The 19,147-nt window shown below is 32.2% G+C and overlaps 2 protein-coding genes and 1 pseudogene across 4 annotated transcripts; 2 read left to right on the top strand and 1 right to left on the bottom strand.

Moving 5' to 3' along the window:
• On the top strand, nucleotides 1,644-12,896 carry LOC18594148. 3 transcript variants are annotated; one of them, XM_018125179.1, is made up of 6 exons: nucleotides 1,644-1,761; nucleotides 10,051-10,382; nucleotides 10,601-10,846; nucleotides 11,356-11,400; nucleotides 11,498-11,542; nucleotides 11,941-12,896. In XM_018125179.1, the coding sequence occupies exons 2-6, from the start codon at nucleotides 10,101-10,103 to the stop codon at nucleotides 12,634-12,636; spliced, it is 1,314 nt and encodes a 437-aa protein (XP_017980668.1). In that variant the 5' UTR covers nucleotides 1,644-1,761; nucleotides 10,051-10,100; the 3' UTR covers nucleotides 12,637-12,896. The 3 variants fall into 3 exon arrangements, with proteins under 3 accessions (XP_017980668.1, XP_007021684.1, XP_007021683.1); XM_007021622.2 differs by lacking the exon at nucleotides 1,644-1,761 and adding an exon at nucleotides 7,983-8,108; XM_007021621.2 differs by lacking the exon at nucleotides 1,644-1,761 and adding an exon at nucleotides 7,983-8,108 and having other exon boundaries at nucleotides 10,601-10,843.
• On the bottom strand, nucleotides 2,463-4,980 carry LOC108662740 (annotated as a pseudogene).
• On the top strand, nucleotides 8,869-9,910 carry LOC108662977 (peptidyl-prolyl cis-trans isomerase NIMA-interacting 4-like). The gene has a single exon (XM_018125180.1). The coding sequence runs from the start codon at nucleotides 9,309-9,311 to the stop codon at nucleotides 9,729-9,731; it is 423 nt and encodes a 140-aa protein (XP_017980669.1). The 5' UTR covers nucleotides 8,869-9,308; the 3' UTR covers nucleotides 9,732-9,910.

The following is a 19,147-nucleotide window of genomic DNA, read 5'->3' on the forward strand; positions in this document are numbered from 1 at the left end:
AATCTTTGAATGATATCATCAAATTCTCGAATGGAACCAATGATGCTTTTGATGGTGAGGATACAAGCCTTGCTTTCATGGAGCCAGCTGAATCTGACAGCCTCCTTAACCCATTGAATTCGGCCTACTGAAGCCTCTGCAGATATCATCTTTTTAGTATTGGAGCTTACTGGAATTCGCTCTCAATTCTTAAGAGTCTCAAGGTAGGATTGGAGATGAAGAAATTGTTGTATTTATAATTTATTTAGCAGTGGATTAAGCAACCGAAAGGCTAGGAAGATCCAGCCGTCCTTGCTAGTAAAATTAAACCGATTTTAATATTGAAAGCGAAAGGTGGGAATGAAAGAGCACTCCACCCATTGTCATTACGACGTCCATGACATTTGCTCGCTCCAAAAGGGTTTCCTCATTTGTCACGTGCAAGGCTTTAAAATGGGAATTTTAAAACTCTAACAGGGGTTTTAGAGCTCTATCAGGTTTTTAAAAAATATCTTAAATTGCCCAAGCGTCAGAGTAAAATTAAAAAATAAAAAATGTTTCTTAATAATTTTACCAGAGTACAATAGTAAATTCTGAAAAAAAAAAAGTTGGAAACAAATCTGAAAAAAAGTAAAAAAAGAAAATGAATTTACAACAATTAGGCTAAACTTTGTTATTTCTTTTAGATCTTTTTTAACATAAAAAATAATAGAACTAGACTTAATTTTTCTCTTTCAGATAAAACTTCTGTAAAACACAACGATAATAACAAAAGCTCAACGTTGAAAAAAGAAAGATAAAGAGATTTCCGTAATTCGCACGGGTCATTTTTTAGTTTTAAGTAAATTCCTTTTCTTTCCACATAAGAATGGACACGTAGTCTTTGTACTCTTTTGTTTGTCCACCTTCAGGAAATACCGACAGCAACAGTACACAAGATTTTGCACTTGTCAAACCACGTTTATATCTCCAGAGATGATTAAGTATTTGGATTCTTTGATGATTGACGAAATATTCAAAACGATTTTAAATTATTCACAAAATTTTAAATAATATTTTATTTTTTATTACATTAATTCAAAATTTTAAAATAAAATATTATAATATTAATATATATACTAATATTACATGATGACATAATAATGTAATATTATTTACTTTTTACGTTATTATTACATTATTGTTACGTGAGTATAAAGTGGTAAAAAATATTTTAATTAATAATAATTAATTAAATTATAAATATTTATTAAATAAAATAAAATATTAAAATTTGTTTAAAATTTTTTATAAATATTACATCATATTCGATATTTCTTTTTATTGAAATCATTTACTATAAAAATGAACGAAGATAAAACACGTTTACGTAACAAGTCATGCAGTTTTTACTACGATCAAGAAGGCTATATTTATGTGATTTTTCAAACAAAGTATAAATGGTGTGGTGGAGGACTTCATGAAAGTCCAAGCCGAGTCAAAACGAACGACAACGTGCGCTTGCCGCGCGATGGAAATGGCGGCTGCTCCGTTTTATGCACGTGTCATGATCCTTACAGTTAAAATGATTTTCTTGCGTCGTCATCGAACGGTGAAGCACTCAAGCCATACTCACCACGAATAACATCTTTATTAAATTAATTTGTATTTGTTCTTGGTTTTTTGTACCTTGTAAAAGCTTTGGAAAATTTTCAGGTTTGGAACAACAGGAATCGGTGCAGCGAAGCAAAAGGCAGTGATTCTGGGTAGCAATTTATGGTCCAAGACTTCAACTTAATAGTAGTAAGCATTGGGTTTTCCTTCTTCTAGTTGGTTGTTTGATACTTTACAGAATCAAGTTGGGTTATACATTCACTTCCCAAAGTTGAATCAGCTTCTTTTTACTTTCTTTTTGCTGTTTGATTTCACTGAAAGAGGATTCTTTTGTTTCCCCTGTTGCCCGCCTATTCTCCCACCTATGAAATAGCAAAAGCCGTGAGGAATTAGCTAATCTTTGATTTTGGGTAATTTTGAGGAATACAGATTGTAGGGGAATGGCTATTCCTTATGTCATTTGGCAACCAAAGAAGAAACAAATATTCTTTGAGAATAGAGGGGCAATGATTAAGACATTTCTCCAACCAACCAGGTTGTAAAAGAGTGCTTCAAGTAGAGAGAGAGAGGAGACACAAAAAAAGAGAAAGAAAATTTTTATATAGAAGGTTCTGCCTAGGACTTTTATACGGTGACAAAATTTTCTTTGTTTTTTCTTCTTCATCTAGTCCTACCATTACTACAGCCTTTATGTATCCTAATAAAATGCATAATTATTGAGTATAGAATAAAACAGCAACACTAAAATTAAAGAAAAGATCTTTGTTCATAAAACAATGCTATTTTATTACAACAAAACATAAAATTTCGATGATTTTTTTTTTTCCTTTTTTTTATGGAAAAATAAGAAAAGAATATCAGACTTCAAAGTCTTGTTGGGATTGGCTAACTCAGTGTGATCGATTAATTACAATATTTGTGAAGATAAATAAAGCTTCAGATGGTTTTGAAAAAGTCACATGATGATTAGCTCCTTTTACGGTCATCAATGTCAATAAATTGTCGTACGAGTACATCCAACCTCCACCCTGATCATTGATAAAAAAAATTAATATAGTATTGATTAAGAAAAGATGATAAATAAATAATTAAAATAGATAAATCAATAACCTTGTTTTCATGATTCCAAGCTCCATCTTTTGTCAAATTCAAATTCATATCCTTGGCTAACTTGTTTACGTGGTTTAAGGTTCCAACTGTTGGTACGATAGCATCTTGGTCTCCACTGTAACATGATATTGGATGGAAAAATAAAATAAAAATGTCAGCCACAGAATTTCTACTTTAGTTATTTACTAAAACTTGTTTTATTTTATTTTTATGTAATACAAACCTGAATATTGTAATAGGAATAGACTGTTGGAGAATTTTCTTTAAAGCAGGAAGCATGTCAATGTCTTTATCAGCATCGTTGTATTTAAGACCACTTTTCCTAATAGATTAAGAAGAATTCAAAAGGAAAAACAAAAGAGTATGAGCATTAGTTACAAGTCATTGGACTCGTTGAACACAAATCTATTAACAATTTAAACTTGTCTTAACAATTATAACTCTCTTTAGAAAGAATCGAGATTCAATGTTCAAAATCAACCTCACTTGTGGACAACTCATATGTATCCAAAAAAGAATTAGCATAGATCCTACCATGTGCCAAAGTTTAATATATAAGAGAACTTACTCAAAACAACCCTTCCATTGATACCCTAAATTGGTTCGATTCCCATGAAAAGCTTTCTGAACTTTCGGAATGTTGAAATAGAAATCTGCTCTAAAAGGAATGCACATATCTACTTCATAGCTAACCTTGGTAACCTGTAGCAACAAAAAAAGGATTTATATATAGAATACAGATAAAAAGAAGAACGAATAAGTTTTATATTAATACACAAATAAACAAGATGAATACCTCCTTCCCTAACACAAGATCTTCCCAATTTTCATTACAAGATGCACGAAGAACATCAAAGTGGCTTGTCTTAGCTGCATTAGTGGAAGATACAACAAAAGCAGCCAATTCAGCTTTTTCCATGGCTTCTTGGCATAATTTAGACCATTTGGTAGCATTATTGGAATAGTTGTCTTCGTCAATTCCATTGCATTCTTTCAAGATTTGTTGGTGCAAGTTAATATTAATCATCCCGCGTGACCAAAAGAAATCATATATTGCAAGTGTCTAGTTTATTTCGAAGAAGCGGATTTCCCAACTATTTACAAATCAAAAAAGAAAAGTATACAGATCTAAAATTGTTAGGAAAATATTTCATTGAGATAACTAATTAAACAAAAGGATTTAGAGTGGTTAGATAGAGTTTCTTCTTACTGCCAATCCTTTGATGTTGAACTTGAAATTGTTTGATTGTTTGTTGTAATCAAGCAAGGCATTAGCCAAATTGGGTATGAAGTGTCCTGAAAAAAACATAAAACTATTATAAGGTAAATGAAATATGTTATTATGGATCAATTCTTCTCATTTTTCATTAACATTATTTAAGTTTTCATCAAAGCCTAAAATCAATTAACCTACACTGAACTTATTTGACTTTGAGATGGACAAATAAAATGATTATTTTTCAAACCTGCATAGCTTGATCCGCCAAGATATAAATCTCTAGACTTAAAATTTGGATACTTTTCAAACCATTGGAGTATGAATGTAAGTAGGTCTTTATCTGTAAGAAACAATGAAGGAAAGTTTTACCAAATATTGACAAAAATAAAAGAAAATAAGGAAAATAGTGGGTTGAACATGATCTTACTTGTACTATCATCTCCAACTTCATAGTCGCTGCTTGTGTTTGAGTAGGACCATCCCGCTCCAATAGGGGAATCAATGAATAGGAGATTTGACACTAAAATATGTACATAGCAAAAGTCAAAAGATATTGAAACAAATCTATATGTCAAGTCCCAAGTCACAAGCATAAAAAGAGAAAAAAATCAACCTTTGATCCAAGAATATAAATTTCTCTGGAGACCATGAGCATTAGCTGTAGTAATGAAAGGACCAACACTTAAAAACCCATCTCCAACTGAACCACAGCCTGGTCCTGAACATATAACCAATTTTAAGTATTTTTTGTCATTTGTCAATACATACAAATAAATGTTGCTAACAAACCTTGATTCATCGGTCTGAAAAAAATAAACAAAATAAAAGAATAATTCAAAAGCCTAACCTCCAGTTAGCCAGATAGTGAGAGGTCGATTCATTGGATCGTTTTCAGCTTCGACAAAATAATAGAACAAACTTCTACCAGCAGTTCCATCAACGTCAATGTAGCCAGAAAATTGTCTGAAAGTAACATTTGGTTGTCCGGGTAATTTTTCTATTAGATCATTCATGGGAAATCCATTGACACCACCAAGTGCGAACAAGAAGAGACTTAAAAAGAATACCACGTTATCCATTTACAATAGATAGAAATCTTAGAATAAGAAAAGAGAAAAGATAACGAAGGTTTGCTTATTTTGATTGAGTAATTTACAATTTCATAGAGAATATATATATAGTGGTTTCGATTTCTTTACTTTTTGTTTTTGTTCTAAACAAACAAAATATTGTTGAAACAATACCATTGCTTCCAAGGCTAATAACTTTAATTGGCCTTTGAGACAAGTAATTTTGATGTTACTATTGCTTATTTAAGTATTGATTGGTTTAGCATGTAGCAACAAATCAATGCCAGATACAAAGGAGTACAACACTATCAACATAACTTTTTATGAGAAAAAGATGAGAGCTCAAAAATGGAAAATAAATATGGAGTGACAGGTTATTTAGAAACAAGAACCTTTTTTTGTTTTTCTAAATATAAGAAGTGGCTTGAGTTAGCAATACAAGAACCACTTGTTTGGTTTTTATGACATTCTTAATTTGTTTGGTTGGTATTTTGATTCATTTATTTTTTATAAAAATAAAAAAAATAAAAGATATCAATCAAACTAAGATAATCTTAGTGCATATATTTGATCCCCAAAATAATTGTGCTTGATATTTGTGTAAAGAAGATTAACTTTAGGATTTATTAACCTTTCTTTTCTCAAAGGGTAAGTGATAAGCCCGAGAACTGTGTAAATAAATAAATCTATATAATAACTTGATCTTGTAACCTTCTATCAACTCAACAACTAGTTTAACCTTGTTAAATTTTAGCCCATTTCAACTTCATTATACATAAATATATATATATATATATATATATATATATATTATATAATATTATATTTGTTTATGATTATGCACGATCCAACGGTAACTCTAATATCATCTCTCAATGCAAGTACTGCTCAGCTTAGGAAATCTAGCTGTTAGTGCATAAATTGTTCTCAAATTAACGCGGTTACTTCAATTTTTTTGGAAGCTCTTGTTAGTTTACTGTTTTCTTACATTACTCTTCAATATAATTAGAATAATTACATAATTAATATTTATATTATAGTCAAATGTTCAATTTTATACCTAAAGTTCAAAAATATATAATATGGTACTCCAATTTTATTTTCATTTATTAAATTACACATTTTACTAATTACTTTGTTATTAATAAAAAAGGTGTTCCATGTCTTCACCACACTAATTGAAAGACAAATTTCTCCTTATGACTTAAATTGACTTCCAACAAAAATTCGTTAATTTTCTTTGGGTTTTCTACCATTATGCTAAGGCTAACCATGTAAATTTGATCTAAGTTCTTTATTAATTTGTTTTTACCGTTAATGTTAGTTTTATAGGGCAAGTGGTAGTTACCCTTTTAGTTTCTAGTGAGCTTATTCATTTTTATTTCATTGAGAAAAAAAATTATAATTGAAACACTATTAACATATGTATTTGATATATTGCTTAAACATTGATGTTGAAAATTCAATGTCGACGGATTTAAGATTTTACATGTAGAGTAATTAAAATATAAATTTTTACCTATTAAGAGTAATTTTGTTTAATTTGATTAAAAATAACAAAATTATATATTTTAAATGTTATATATATATAAATATAAATTAAAAATAATAAAGTAACGGTCATCATTCTCGTCATCACTTTGGATCCACTTCTATATGCTCAACCTATGGAGCTTAGCCAAAGCCTGCAATATTGGAGTGATATCATCAAATTCTCGAATGGAACCAATGATGCTTTCGATGGTGAGGACACAAGCCTTGCTTTCATGGAGCCAGCTGAATCTGACAGCCTCCTTAACCCATTGAATTTGGCCAACTTTAGCCTCCGCAGATATCATCTTTTTAGTATTGGAGCTTACTGGAATTTGCTCTCAATTCTTAAGAGTCTCAAGGTAGGATTGGAGATGAAGAAATTGTTGTATTTATAATTTATTTAGCAGTGGATTAAGCAACCAAAAGGCTAGGAAGATCCAGCCGTCCTTGCTAGTAAAATTAAACCGATTTTAATATCGAAAGCGAAAGGTGGGAATGAAAGAGCAAACTCCACCCATTGTCATTACGACATCCATGACATTTGCTCGCTCCAAAAGGGTTTCCTCATTTGTCACGTGCAAGGCTTTAAAATGGGAATTTTAAAACTCTAACAGGGGTTTTAGAGCTCTATAAGATTTTTAAAAAATATCTTAAATTGCCCAAGCGTCAGAGTAAACTTAAAAAATAAAAAAATGTTTCTTAATAATTCTACCAGAGTACAATGGTAAATTCTGAAAAAAAAAAAAAGAAGTTGGAAACAAATCTGAAAAAAAAAAGAAAAGAAATGAATNTATTTGGATTCTTTGATGATTGACGAAACATTCAAAACGATTTTAAATTATTCACAAAAATTTAAATAATATTTTATTTTTTATTACATTAAATCAAAATTTTAAAATAAAATATTATAATATTAATATATATATATATATATATAAATATTACATGATGACATAATAATATAATATTATTTATTTTTTACGTTATTATTATATTATTGTTAAGTGTGTATAAAGTGGTAAGAAATATTTTAATTAATAATAATTAATTAAAATTATAAATATTTATTAAATAAAATAAAAAATTAAAATTTATTTTAAATTTTCTATAAATATTACATCATATTCGATATTTCTTTTTATTGAAATCATTTACTGTAAAAATGAACGAAGATAAAAACACGTTTACGTAATAAGTCATGCAGTTTTGACTACTATCTAGAATGCAATATTTATGTGATTTTTCAAACAAAGTATAAATGGTGTGGTGGAGGACTTCATGAAAGTCCAAGCAGTGTCAAAACGAACGACAACGTGCGCTTGCCGCGCGATGGAAATGGCGGCTGCGCCGTTATATGCACGTGTCATGATCCTTACGGTTAAAATGATTTTCTTTCGTCGTCATCGAACGGTGAAGCACTCAAGCCATACTCACCACGAATAACATCTTTATTAAATTAATTTGCATTTGTTCTTGGTTTTTGTACCTTGTAAAAGATTTGGAAAATTTTCAGGTTTGGAACAACAGGAACCGGTGCAGCAAAGCAAAAGGCAGTGATTCTGGGTAGCAATTTATTTATGGTCCAAGACTTCAACTTAATAGTAGTAAGCATTGGGCTTTCCTTCTTTAAGCTGGTTGTTTGATACTTTACAGATTCAAGTTGGGTTACACATTCACTTCCCAAAGTTGAATCAGCTTCTTTTTACTTTCTTTTTGCTGTTTGATTTCACTGAAAGCTGATTCTTTTGTTTCCCCTGTTCTTTTATCCGGGTAGAGCTGACTTATGTCCATCTGTTAGAGTTGACTTATTTCCTCTTTGAATCTTTGGTGTTTCTCTTTTCTGTTCTGCAAACTGTATTCAGATGATCACGAAATGACATCACCATCAGCTGCTTATCTGGAATGATGAATCAAGCAATTAATGATCTAAGCCAACTGAAATGTTTACCTCTTAATTTTTATTTTAATTTTTACCATTTTGAAGTTTCTATTGCAATAGATCAAGTGCATAGAGATAATGCTTGCAGTGTATCAATTTGCACAGCCACTGCCAAATTCTTCATTGGGAATTCTTGGTGGGAGGCTCAATCTCTGGGTTCCTTTGTATCTCCTCAAAGTTTTCCCCTTTCCCTCAGTCTTGGGTAGACTTGTCTAATATGAAACTTAAGACTTTCAATTTCCTCCTATCTAATCATTAATAATATTTTCTCTTTAGATTTTAATCGCTCTCTTTCTCTCTTCGCAAACTCTTCTTATTATATTCATGTTCCTTTAATCAAATTTCCGCCTCTATTAAATTTCACCCTTTTGATTTTCTTTCATTCTCTCCAGTTTCTTTCTTTCTTTTTTTTTTTTTTTTCTTTTTTTTGTTTATTTTGCATTTATGTTTGCATGCTGTTTAATATTGTTGTTGAATTAGTTTCTCTTTTGATGAATTAGACATTGTGAATGTAGTGTTTACAGTCTGTAAGGAGTTAAAGAAAAAAAAATTGATGTTGAGATTCGGATTGGTGGGCACCAAGAGTTTTGGATATTTAAGAGTGAGCTATAATTTGGTAGTGTTCTGTTGGATGAGTTTTGCTGGCCATAAAGTGTTTAAAATTATACGTTTGAAGTAAAACGAATGGATAGTTAACTAACTCAGTACATGTTCTTCCTTTAGCTCTCTCTATTAACTGGATAGTTATATCATTGACTATCAATTCATCAAAATCTTACCACCTGACTTCCTTTGTAAGTGTCGTTGAAGCTGTTCCCTCACATATTTACTTTAATTTATACTTAAATAAGCATGTTTTTGAGAAATGGGGAAGGATAAGGAAGCCAAAGGAAAAGGTAAACAAGCCGGAAGTGGAAGTGATGCGAGTGCTTCAAAGGGTAAAGGGAAAGCTGAGAAGGGAGATGGGCTTGGCACCTGCACTTGTGTTAAAGCTAGGCACATCTTATGTGAGAAGCAGGGGAAGATCAATGAAGCTTACAAGAAACTGGAAGATGGTTGGCTTAGCAATGGTGATAAGGTCCCACCAGCTGAATTTGCAAAGATAGCTCAAGAATATTCAGAATGCCCATCGGGGAAGAAGGGTGGAGATTCAGGATGGTTTCCGCGGGGTAACATGGCTGGCCCATTTCAGGAAGTTGCCTTCAGCACAGCTGTTGGAGCTACTAGTGCACCCTTCAAATCAACAAATGGATACCATATCATCTTGTGCGAAGGAAGGAAGAATTGATGGAAGCAAGCGAAGATATGGTCGGGCGGTGGAGATGGGTTTTATGTTATATATACAGACATGAAATATGTTAAAGTTTGTCTCGTTAACTGATGAAACTTCGGATTTGCAACTTGATAATGCTTCTTCTGGTGGAATAGTTTGCCTAAAATTATCTTGGAATATATGATGCCAATTTATTTACCTCTTTTCAAAAAAAAAACAAGATTTTAATTGATTTCAAACCCAATTAAGTTGAGTGGAATGTTTTCCTTATCATTCATATTATGAGTTATTCACATCTATGTAGTTAAGATTATTATATTATTCAATTGTCCAGATCAACTTGGGATCCTTCAATCCGCAAAGCAAAAACTTGGCATCCGGGACATGGAGGAAACTACATCAGAAGTTACGAGTCCCTGTTTAACCTCACAGATGGCATATGGTCCAATGTATGACCAATTAAACAATGCTTTAGCATGGAACTCTCGGCAGCATACAAACGTGGGAATTGTGCATTCTCAAGCAAACCAATTCCAATTGGTTCAAGGGGAACCATCTGAAGCTTCAGAACAACCAAGAGCAAGACGTTGCAGACCTAAACTGAATGAGGATCAGAGAAGGGAAAACAAAAGACAGTGTGATATCAAGTATCGGCTAAACCAGAAGGTCGTGAAACATAAATGTCTATCTTCCTCAATTTTATTTACTCATTTTCCTGGTAAAGTTGTTTGTATATGAGGTTATGCTATCTCCAAATGAAAACATGAGGGAACTTATATGATTATGACATATCAAGGCTCTATTGCCCTGATGAAGCTGATACTGCATGTATTTGGCTATGCATGTCTGTATCTTTCCTTTGATGTTGGTTTTCTCTTGTGCAGACAAAAGTAAACGAACTGACTGCTGAGAACAAACGCTTGCTAGAGAAAAATGAGCAGTTTAGTGCTGAGAATAGACACTTAAAAGAGGAAAATGGAAGGTTGTCTGTTAAGAGCAGACACTTAGAAGAGCATCTCAGAAAACTGAAATCCAAAGGAAAACTTCCAACCGAAGATACACAGAGACAAGACAGTTATATTTCCCAACCAGCCAGCCAGCTTGATCATCAAATTGTTCATGTCCAGGTAGCAAGTATTGGCTTATAAAGTAGAATAATACACAAACTTGCTTCTAGTCAGTTTTATTATTCCAGGAACTCATTTCTTTAGTTCTCTTTGGTTAATTGTCTAATATCTTTGGCGAACTTATAACAATGGTCAATATCAATATTTCCCCCGTAAAATTAGTTACGACCATTCTTGTCAAAAGTGGCATATTATATATATTGTCATAGGTTTCAGACCAGAAAGAAATATATTGTCATAGGTTGGCAGATATCTTCCTTCTTATTGCTGCTAATGCAAAGAAAATATTGTTAACTTGGGAACATAGAAATTATCATGATAAGTTTTCTTTTCCTTCTCCAATGCACTTATTTAGATTCCTATCTATTGCTTAATTCCTCTATCTCGAAGAATCACTTTGGAGTAATATTTGATGTTTAATTTATTAGAGAAATTGGGTCTACTGTTATGCAATAACTAAGACCTATCAGCATCAATTACTTGTTTCTCACATCCTTTCTCGTGACTTGCAGGACCACCATGGAGTGGGCTTTAATTATGAAGAAGCTGTATACACGGTAGGATTAAGGTTACAAATCATTATTATCATATTTGGTGTGAGACATTTACAAAATTTACCACTAATCTCTCACATATCTATCTCTTAACTTGCAGGACCACCACAGGATGGACTCTGATATTGAAGGAGCTGTTGACGGGGTATGCTAATAGTTTCAAGTTCCTTGACTACATCCAATTTTAGATATGTTGAAAAATTACCATAGGAGGAACCTCAAAAGTTTAGAAATCTTTCATGACTTTTCTAATTAAAAGTCTCTTTGGCCCTAAAATTTAAAAACTTTCTTTTTTCTTTAGAAGGTTTAGGATCATCACCTGACAGAAATGAAGTTATTTGTAATTTGGGATATCTGAAAATTACATATCATTCAATAAGTACTAGTACTTAGTGATCTAAGATAGATTGATATATATATATATATATATATATATATATATATATCATACCTTCAATATCTTTGACATCTCAAACTAAATGCACTTTTTCTTTAAATTTACAATTCCAGAAACATGATATGTTTTCCAACTTCTTGTTTCAGGTTGATGGTTTGGAAATAAATGACTTGTTCTTACTTGAGAATGAGGTGAACCAAAATGGAAGAGTTGCTATCCATGAGTGTGGTCCAGAAAATCAAGATAGTTATCTAAGTGTTATGTGCCCTGCTGATACGGCTATGAGGAAATTCCTTACGAAACTTGATGAAGACGTTTTGAGTAATGTACACCTCTCAGACTTCACAGGCTTAGAGGGGGAGCAGAGAATAGTTGGGAGATACAGTTTTCCATTGTCTCTGATTCCTACTGTTGAGAGAATCAATGATGCATGTGGTGATGTTTCTGCAGCAAGTCTAATCAATCCCGATGTTGCTGAGACAATCTACATTCTGTTCTGTGCTACAATCAAAGAGATGGAGGATCTACAGCTTGAGCAAGTTACCGAGAACAAAATGATTAAGTGGAGAGATACAATCAAGGATGCTCTACGCATTAATTTCAGTGCTGGATTTGCAATGGAACATTTGAAGAAAATTGCCTGTGCTTACTTTGGTCTACCAGGAATCACACTACTCTACAACATGGATGCAAGAATCTCAAAATTAGAGGCTGAGTTGAATCACTGGAAGAAGAAACGTGATGAGATAAATGAAGGGTCCAAGTTGTGTATAGCTGCTGCAGGAGAGTTCGCTGGAGTGCCTGTCAGCACAGGTCTATTTCCTCAGTCTTCTTGCAACTGATTTATGCATATTTGACATCTTTATGCCTTTCTTACACTTACCACTTATGAAACAGATATACCATCTCACCTAATATCTTGTATAAACAACCATTACTAGGGCCAAAACCACCACTAATTACCATCATTGCATAGTTTGTACCATATCATAATTCTTGTATTCTTCTCAATAGCTATGAGTCTTAGGGTTTGGCTCAAAATTGAGACATTAATATTGAATTCATTGTTTTATTTAATAGTGGATTTGTTGTTAGTTTGTTCTATCGTTTTCCTTTGCTTTATATTGGAATCTTGTTTTAGAAAACTATGTGATGACTTACTCATATGACTTCAATTAGTAAAAACCTACCGTACAACACATCGATGCATAGAATATTTTGTATTTTATCAATAAGTGTACGTTTATTTTATTTAAAAAATTTAAATTCGAATTTATCTTGTTAAAAATTACCATGCACATTGATTACTGAAATTAACTTTTACACTTTCACATTCTTATTTTTCACTTTTTTTAGAAGAACAAAAAAAAAATGTATGCACTAGTTTTAAATAACAAAATTGATCTTTTGTAAAAATATTTATTCACATATTTATGAAGTTAGAAGTGAATTGAAGTTAGAAAATTAGGAGCGCAAATGATTGTATTTTCAGAACCAAATTAAACTAGCCAGTTTGGTCAGGGACTGAGAAAAAAAATGGAAAAAATTGAAAAATGGATTTGAACATAATATTTGGTTCAATTTCCATAGTTAGTTGAATAATATTAATTTAAAAATAAATTTGAACATATATTTGGTCATATTCCATGACCAGTTGATTAGAGGTTATGTAAAAAAAATGGATAAAATTGATTAGTGTTTGAGTAAAAGCTCTCTACAAACTACAAGTGGCAGAGTGAGGCATGCTGATAACTCTATTATATAGAGTTATCTTATGCATCTTTGAAACTTAAAATTGAGTTAAGTTCTCTAGTTTTAAGTAATCTATAGTTAATTTTATACTTAGTAGTAGTAATTTAATTTATATCATGGCATTTATCATTTATACAATTTCAATGAATTTCTTGTTAAAATCTCTCATTTCAGCCTCTAATTAATTGATTTTCTAATATTGAAGGATGTGAAAGAACTTAGAACTTAAACAACAAAGGATGGTGCAAGTAGCTTAAGAAAGGCCTCCAAACATGCTGCAATGTTTTGAGCATAACTCGGTTAAAGAGATCCAATTGACACAATTCTTGGACTTACAGAAAGTTAAGAGAAAGAGTTACAACTTTGATGTTTAAAACTTTACCCAATTTGAAAGGAATCGTGGTCAAAAATGCAGAGGAAGTTGACTGACTGACTACAGTCAGTGTTGACAAAAGCTTGGGCGCCCAGGCGCCGAATGCACTGTCTAGCATGTTAAAACAAGCCACAAAACAGAACTTAGACGTCTAGGCGCCGACATGTAATTCTGCACATTTTTTGCCATTCAGTTTTACATTAAATGGCCATCAAAAGGGGTATAAATACATTATACATTAATTGAAATTAACAACAAAGCAAACAATGCAAATGCATGCAAAGTAAACAAATCAACCACAAAGCTTAATAACTAAAAGAGTCCAAGGCCATACCAAATCTTGGGCTAAGATTTACCCAAGGTCACGGATCTACGCACTTTCTCTTCAACCAAGCTTGAGGCCTAAAGCTTGCTCGAGGAGTATCACGGACTTGGCCTGGTTATGTGCCGGCTTAGCCTATTTTGCATCTTCAAAGCACACCGTTTGGTGCAACGAAGGAAGATTTCCTTTAGCAAGGACTGACGTCGTTTCTTTTTATCTCTTCCTCAATTGGAACCTTATTTTCTCTTTTAGAATTTTTACTCTCTTAGCCGCCATTCCTCCTTTCTTCTTCAGCTCCCATTTGACCTTGTCCTTTCCCCTCTCTTCATTTCCACCTTTCATATTCTTTCTTTATCCGACGACACTCTCCTTTCTCTCTAAATCCAAACCCTAACCCCAAAACCTTCAGCCTCCTCTCTCTCTCACAACTGATCAATAGCCTCCAAGCTCCTCGCTACCTCCTTAAATCGAAAATAAACCCCTAAATCTCTCTGATCTAAAAAGCAAAAACTAAAACCTGAACCTACTGCCGCTTCCCCATTTCTCTGTTTTTATTGCTTTTCCGTGGCTTTTTTTGTGTTTAGTTTTTTTTATTGTAGCTTGGTGTTTGGTTGGTAGAATAAAAGCTAGGTTTTTGTTTTTTGTTCTAGGGATTTGTTAGGGTTTTTTTGGTTGAAAGGAATGGCTGCTAGGTTTTTAGGTAGTGAAATTTTTATCTAAATCCTCTCTAGGGTTTCTGTGAAATCTGACCTCCTCCTTTTCTTTGAAAATACTTTTCTTTATATAGAGGCTGAAAATGTCCTCTTAGGCAACCGATCAGTCGTTGATCCTAAGATGATTTTGCCTTTGCCAGGTGCATTAAATCTCACCTGGCAGAGCTTTTGCATTATACGATTTCTGGTTTCTACTAGTTGCCCATTTTTCATTCTGCTATTTGTATTCTCTGAAAGGTTCTTTAACTAATCCTGCCTTACTCATCATTTTGTCTGCTTTAGTCCTGTTTAATCCGATTTTCTTCTAATTGTCTTTCTTGGACTTGTTTCTGGGCCATAGACCCAAGGATTAAGACCCCTTTTAAAATCGGTTAAGCGTGGACTTAGATTATGAAATAATTAAAGTAAAATAAGATAAAAACAAACAAATGCAATAAAAAATAAAAGTGTATATAAATTAAAATTGTGTCTATAATTGCACATGTTGACACCGTACAGACTTAATCGACAATATGATAATTTTCATATTAGACATCGTATCGACGTGCTTTCATGTTTTCAAATTCATTAATAATTAAATTCATGTCAATAGTTATAGCAATCTATTTCTTAATGTAAAGAATAAGTGAACTAACAAGAAAATTATTTTACGTAATTTGGTCTTTGTAAAAAATGCATGTTCTGTAATTGTTATAGACACTGAAAGAATTAATATAGGTCGAACCAAATGATCTAGGGATTTCAAATTTTGTGTGAAATATAAAAGATAAGTGAATTAGTAAGAAAATCATCTTCTATCTTATTATGCAACTTCGTCTTTGTTGAAAATGCACGATCTGTAGTTGCTATAAAAACTAAAAAAGTTAATATAAGTCAAATCAAAAAATCTAGGGATTTCAAAATTTATATGAGTTAAAAGGGTTTAGTATACTTGTTTGGTTTAGAAAAAAAATTATTTAATTGATTCACGAAAAAAAAAATAGAAAGGGGAAAACTAAAGAAAACAAGAAAAAAATGAACAGTTTAAAAAACTCAAAAAAAAAAAAGAAAGGAAGGGTTAAAAAAACTAAAGAGTTCTATCAAGAAAAAAAAGGAAAAAAAGAAAAAGAAAGAAAAAGAAAAGAAAAATAATTTCAAAATTTGGATTTCTACCAAGAAAAAAAAACGAAAAAAAGAAAAAAAAGAGGAAAAGAAAAGAAAAGGAAAATAATTTCAATACCACTGCTCAAAATCAAATCATTTGATTTGTTTAAAAATGGCAAAGCTTTATATTTTAAATTTTATACACATAAAATAAAAAAATTAAAAACTAAGGGTTGGCACCACTTCTGCCACCCCTCTTCCTCTTGCAAGAATTAGATATAAGATTTAACGAAAATGTGGTGGAGTTGCACACTCTTGACACATCTTTAGAACTTCAGAATGATTCTGAATTGTTTGATGTTGAAAGTATTTATAACCTTACAAGTAAATATTACCCTAAGGACTTTATTAAGTATAATAAAATGCATCTAAGCTATCAATTGGTTCTATTCAAGTGTGGCATTCTTTATATCAGGTTTTGAAAAATATATCTACACTTTTTAAACTATGTTATATGTTGAAAAAAAAAGGATATCAAAAATTTACTTCTTTGTTGATAGATTGATCTAGTTTTACTTGACTTTTTCAATTTTCACTATAACACTAGAGCATGCAATTTTGCTATGAAACTTGTTAAGTATTAGACTCGTAATAGAATGTCCGATGATTTTTTTAAAAATTCATTGATCATTCTCATTGAAAAAAAATCATTCGAGGTTTTGATATTGATTAAATGATAAATGCTTTTAACTTTATGAAAAACCGTTGAACTTAATTAAATATGCGCAATCTTAACATACAATAGTTATTAAAAAATGTTTTTATTTCGTACCTAACACATAATCAGAGTTATTTGTATAATTTTCACTTGAATTTTTTCCTTCTAAACTATTTTATATTTTTATCAAATATTAAACTTTGACCCTAAAGATTTCCAAAATTAGAGACAAACTTGACAAGTTGTACGCAGATTCTGTAGAGGAGTTTAGTTGCAACCCTATTAACAAAGGTCTATATCCATAGTTTTCTTACATGTTAATGTTTTTTCTAACAATACATTGCTTGTTTCAATTCATGTTTGGCTACTGAAATCCACTTCATACATAAAATACTACCCTTGTTTTGTGAAATAGGATCAAGCCCTGCTTGATACTATGGTTTTTCTGGGATTGGGGAGCACAGACCAGCCCAAGCAAAGCCAATGGTAGGAAACAAAAGCATCAAACCCAGTACATAATTTTAAACCAACAAACTCCTATACAACTTTTAAACATAAACTCATCTGTCCAAAATCATAAAATTCTCAACATTCAAAACTCACACAAAACAATACTAGAACTCTATGTACAAACACAATTAAGCAAGGGCAGCATCTTACTTTGTCTTGCTCCAACTTCAAAATTGGAAAAACACATGGTCATACAAGATCTGCTACTATTCTCCAGGAATGAAAAAGCTTTCCTTTTGTCTTCTTCATTTTCAAGTTCGACATTAGAGCAACATAACAGGAAACAACTCCTCTTCTTGTTTTTCCTTTGATTCTTTCCCGATACCATGCAGTCGACGGTGGGATCAGGCCTCCGGCGCACCTGAACTACTTCACCTTCTCGAGGGGGCACGGTGACACAGTCTTTGATCTTTGTACTTTCAGTAGTGTAACCCATGATTTTGCCTAAAAGAATTCTTTCAGTTTGCTACAAATTGGCAGAATGCATAGAGGTTAAATAGAGGGAAAGTCAAAGGCTGAGAGCATCTCTTTGTAGATGCTAATCTTAAACAATCTTTAATTCTTCCAGCAAAGGGCAAATTAAATAAATAAAAATTCATGGACTCCCTTGTTCTGACTTTCACAGCAAAAGGACACTGATTATGATAAGAAAACATTTGTTGAACTAACACTAGCTGCTTACGTAACACTTAAATTGATTCAATGTTTAATTTAAATTTATTTCTAATTTTTGGTAATGGTAAGTTTTATCTCAAGAATGCTCGGCAAACCCTAAAGAAACCCTTGCTCTTTGAATAATTCATAGCATAATTGAGTTCTCCATGTTTCTCATAAATAAATTGGAGTCATGTTCCCTCAATTATTTTTCTTTTGGCTTAAACCTCAACCCTAATCTTATTTGTCATGCTTAATACATCCTTTCACAATTTAATATTTATTTTGTTTCTTTGTTTATAACTAAAATGGGGTCATAACATTTCAAGTGAATTCTTAAAAACAATAAATAAAAGATTTCCAATTATTAATTAATTCTCTTATGTCATTCAAGTTCAAGCCCCTTGTTTACATCATTGCATAGTGAAAATAAATCATGAAAATATCAACACAAAATATTTCACAAATTATATTTACAAATATGTGAGTCAATTTATTAGATTTATTACAATCAAGTCACACTTTATCCAAAACCTACAATCAATTAAGCCAGTAAACAATTTTTCTTCACACACAAATACACATTAATTTATTTATTTTACACCATACATAAAAGCAATCAATTCTTGTTTGATCAGTACATTAATTTGAAAGCTTAACAGACCAATATCACCAAGCTAAACCGCATCACTTGGCTACCTTCTCATGCCCATCACCGACTTGGAAATTGGAACAACACATCACCATGGCAAGCCTGCTTCTCTCACTCTTCAAACTTTCCATGGCTTTCTCCAGTTCCTCCTCGTTCTCAAACTGGATGCTGGAGCAACACATGAACAAACTCCTCTTCTTCTGCTTCTTCTTGGCCGCGTTCATTTTCTTCCCTTTAGGGTATGGAACATCGACAACTGCGGCGGCCGCGGGAAGCATCTTGATGTTGGTTTCGGGAGGGTTGTCGACGGTGGAAACGGCAGCGTACCCGGTGGTGGTCTCGGTATAACTACCCATAGCTTGCTTTGAATTTTGTTTTCAGAGTGCAGACTACTGGAAAAACTACAAGCACTATATAGAGGCAAGGTCAATGTAGTATTCTTTAAGTTGCGTGCATGCTAAGCATTTGACGAAAAATTAGAAGGCAGGAAAGAGAACAGACAAAGCATTGAAGTCAATACACGAATGATACAAGGATTCGATGATTTTTATTGGTTTGTTCAAGGTTTATTCTATG

The sequence above is a fragment of the Theobroma cacao genome, chromosome 7 (genome assembly GCF_000208745.1).
Source record: "Theobroma cacao cultivar B97-61/B2 chromosome 7, Criollo_cocoa_genome_V2, whole genome shotgun sequence".
NCBI lineage: Eukaryota > Viridiplantae > Streptophyta > Magnoliopsida > Malvales > Malvaceae > Theobroma > Theobroma cacao.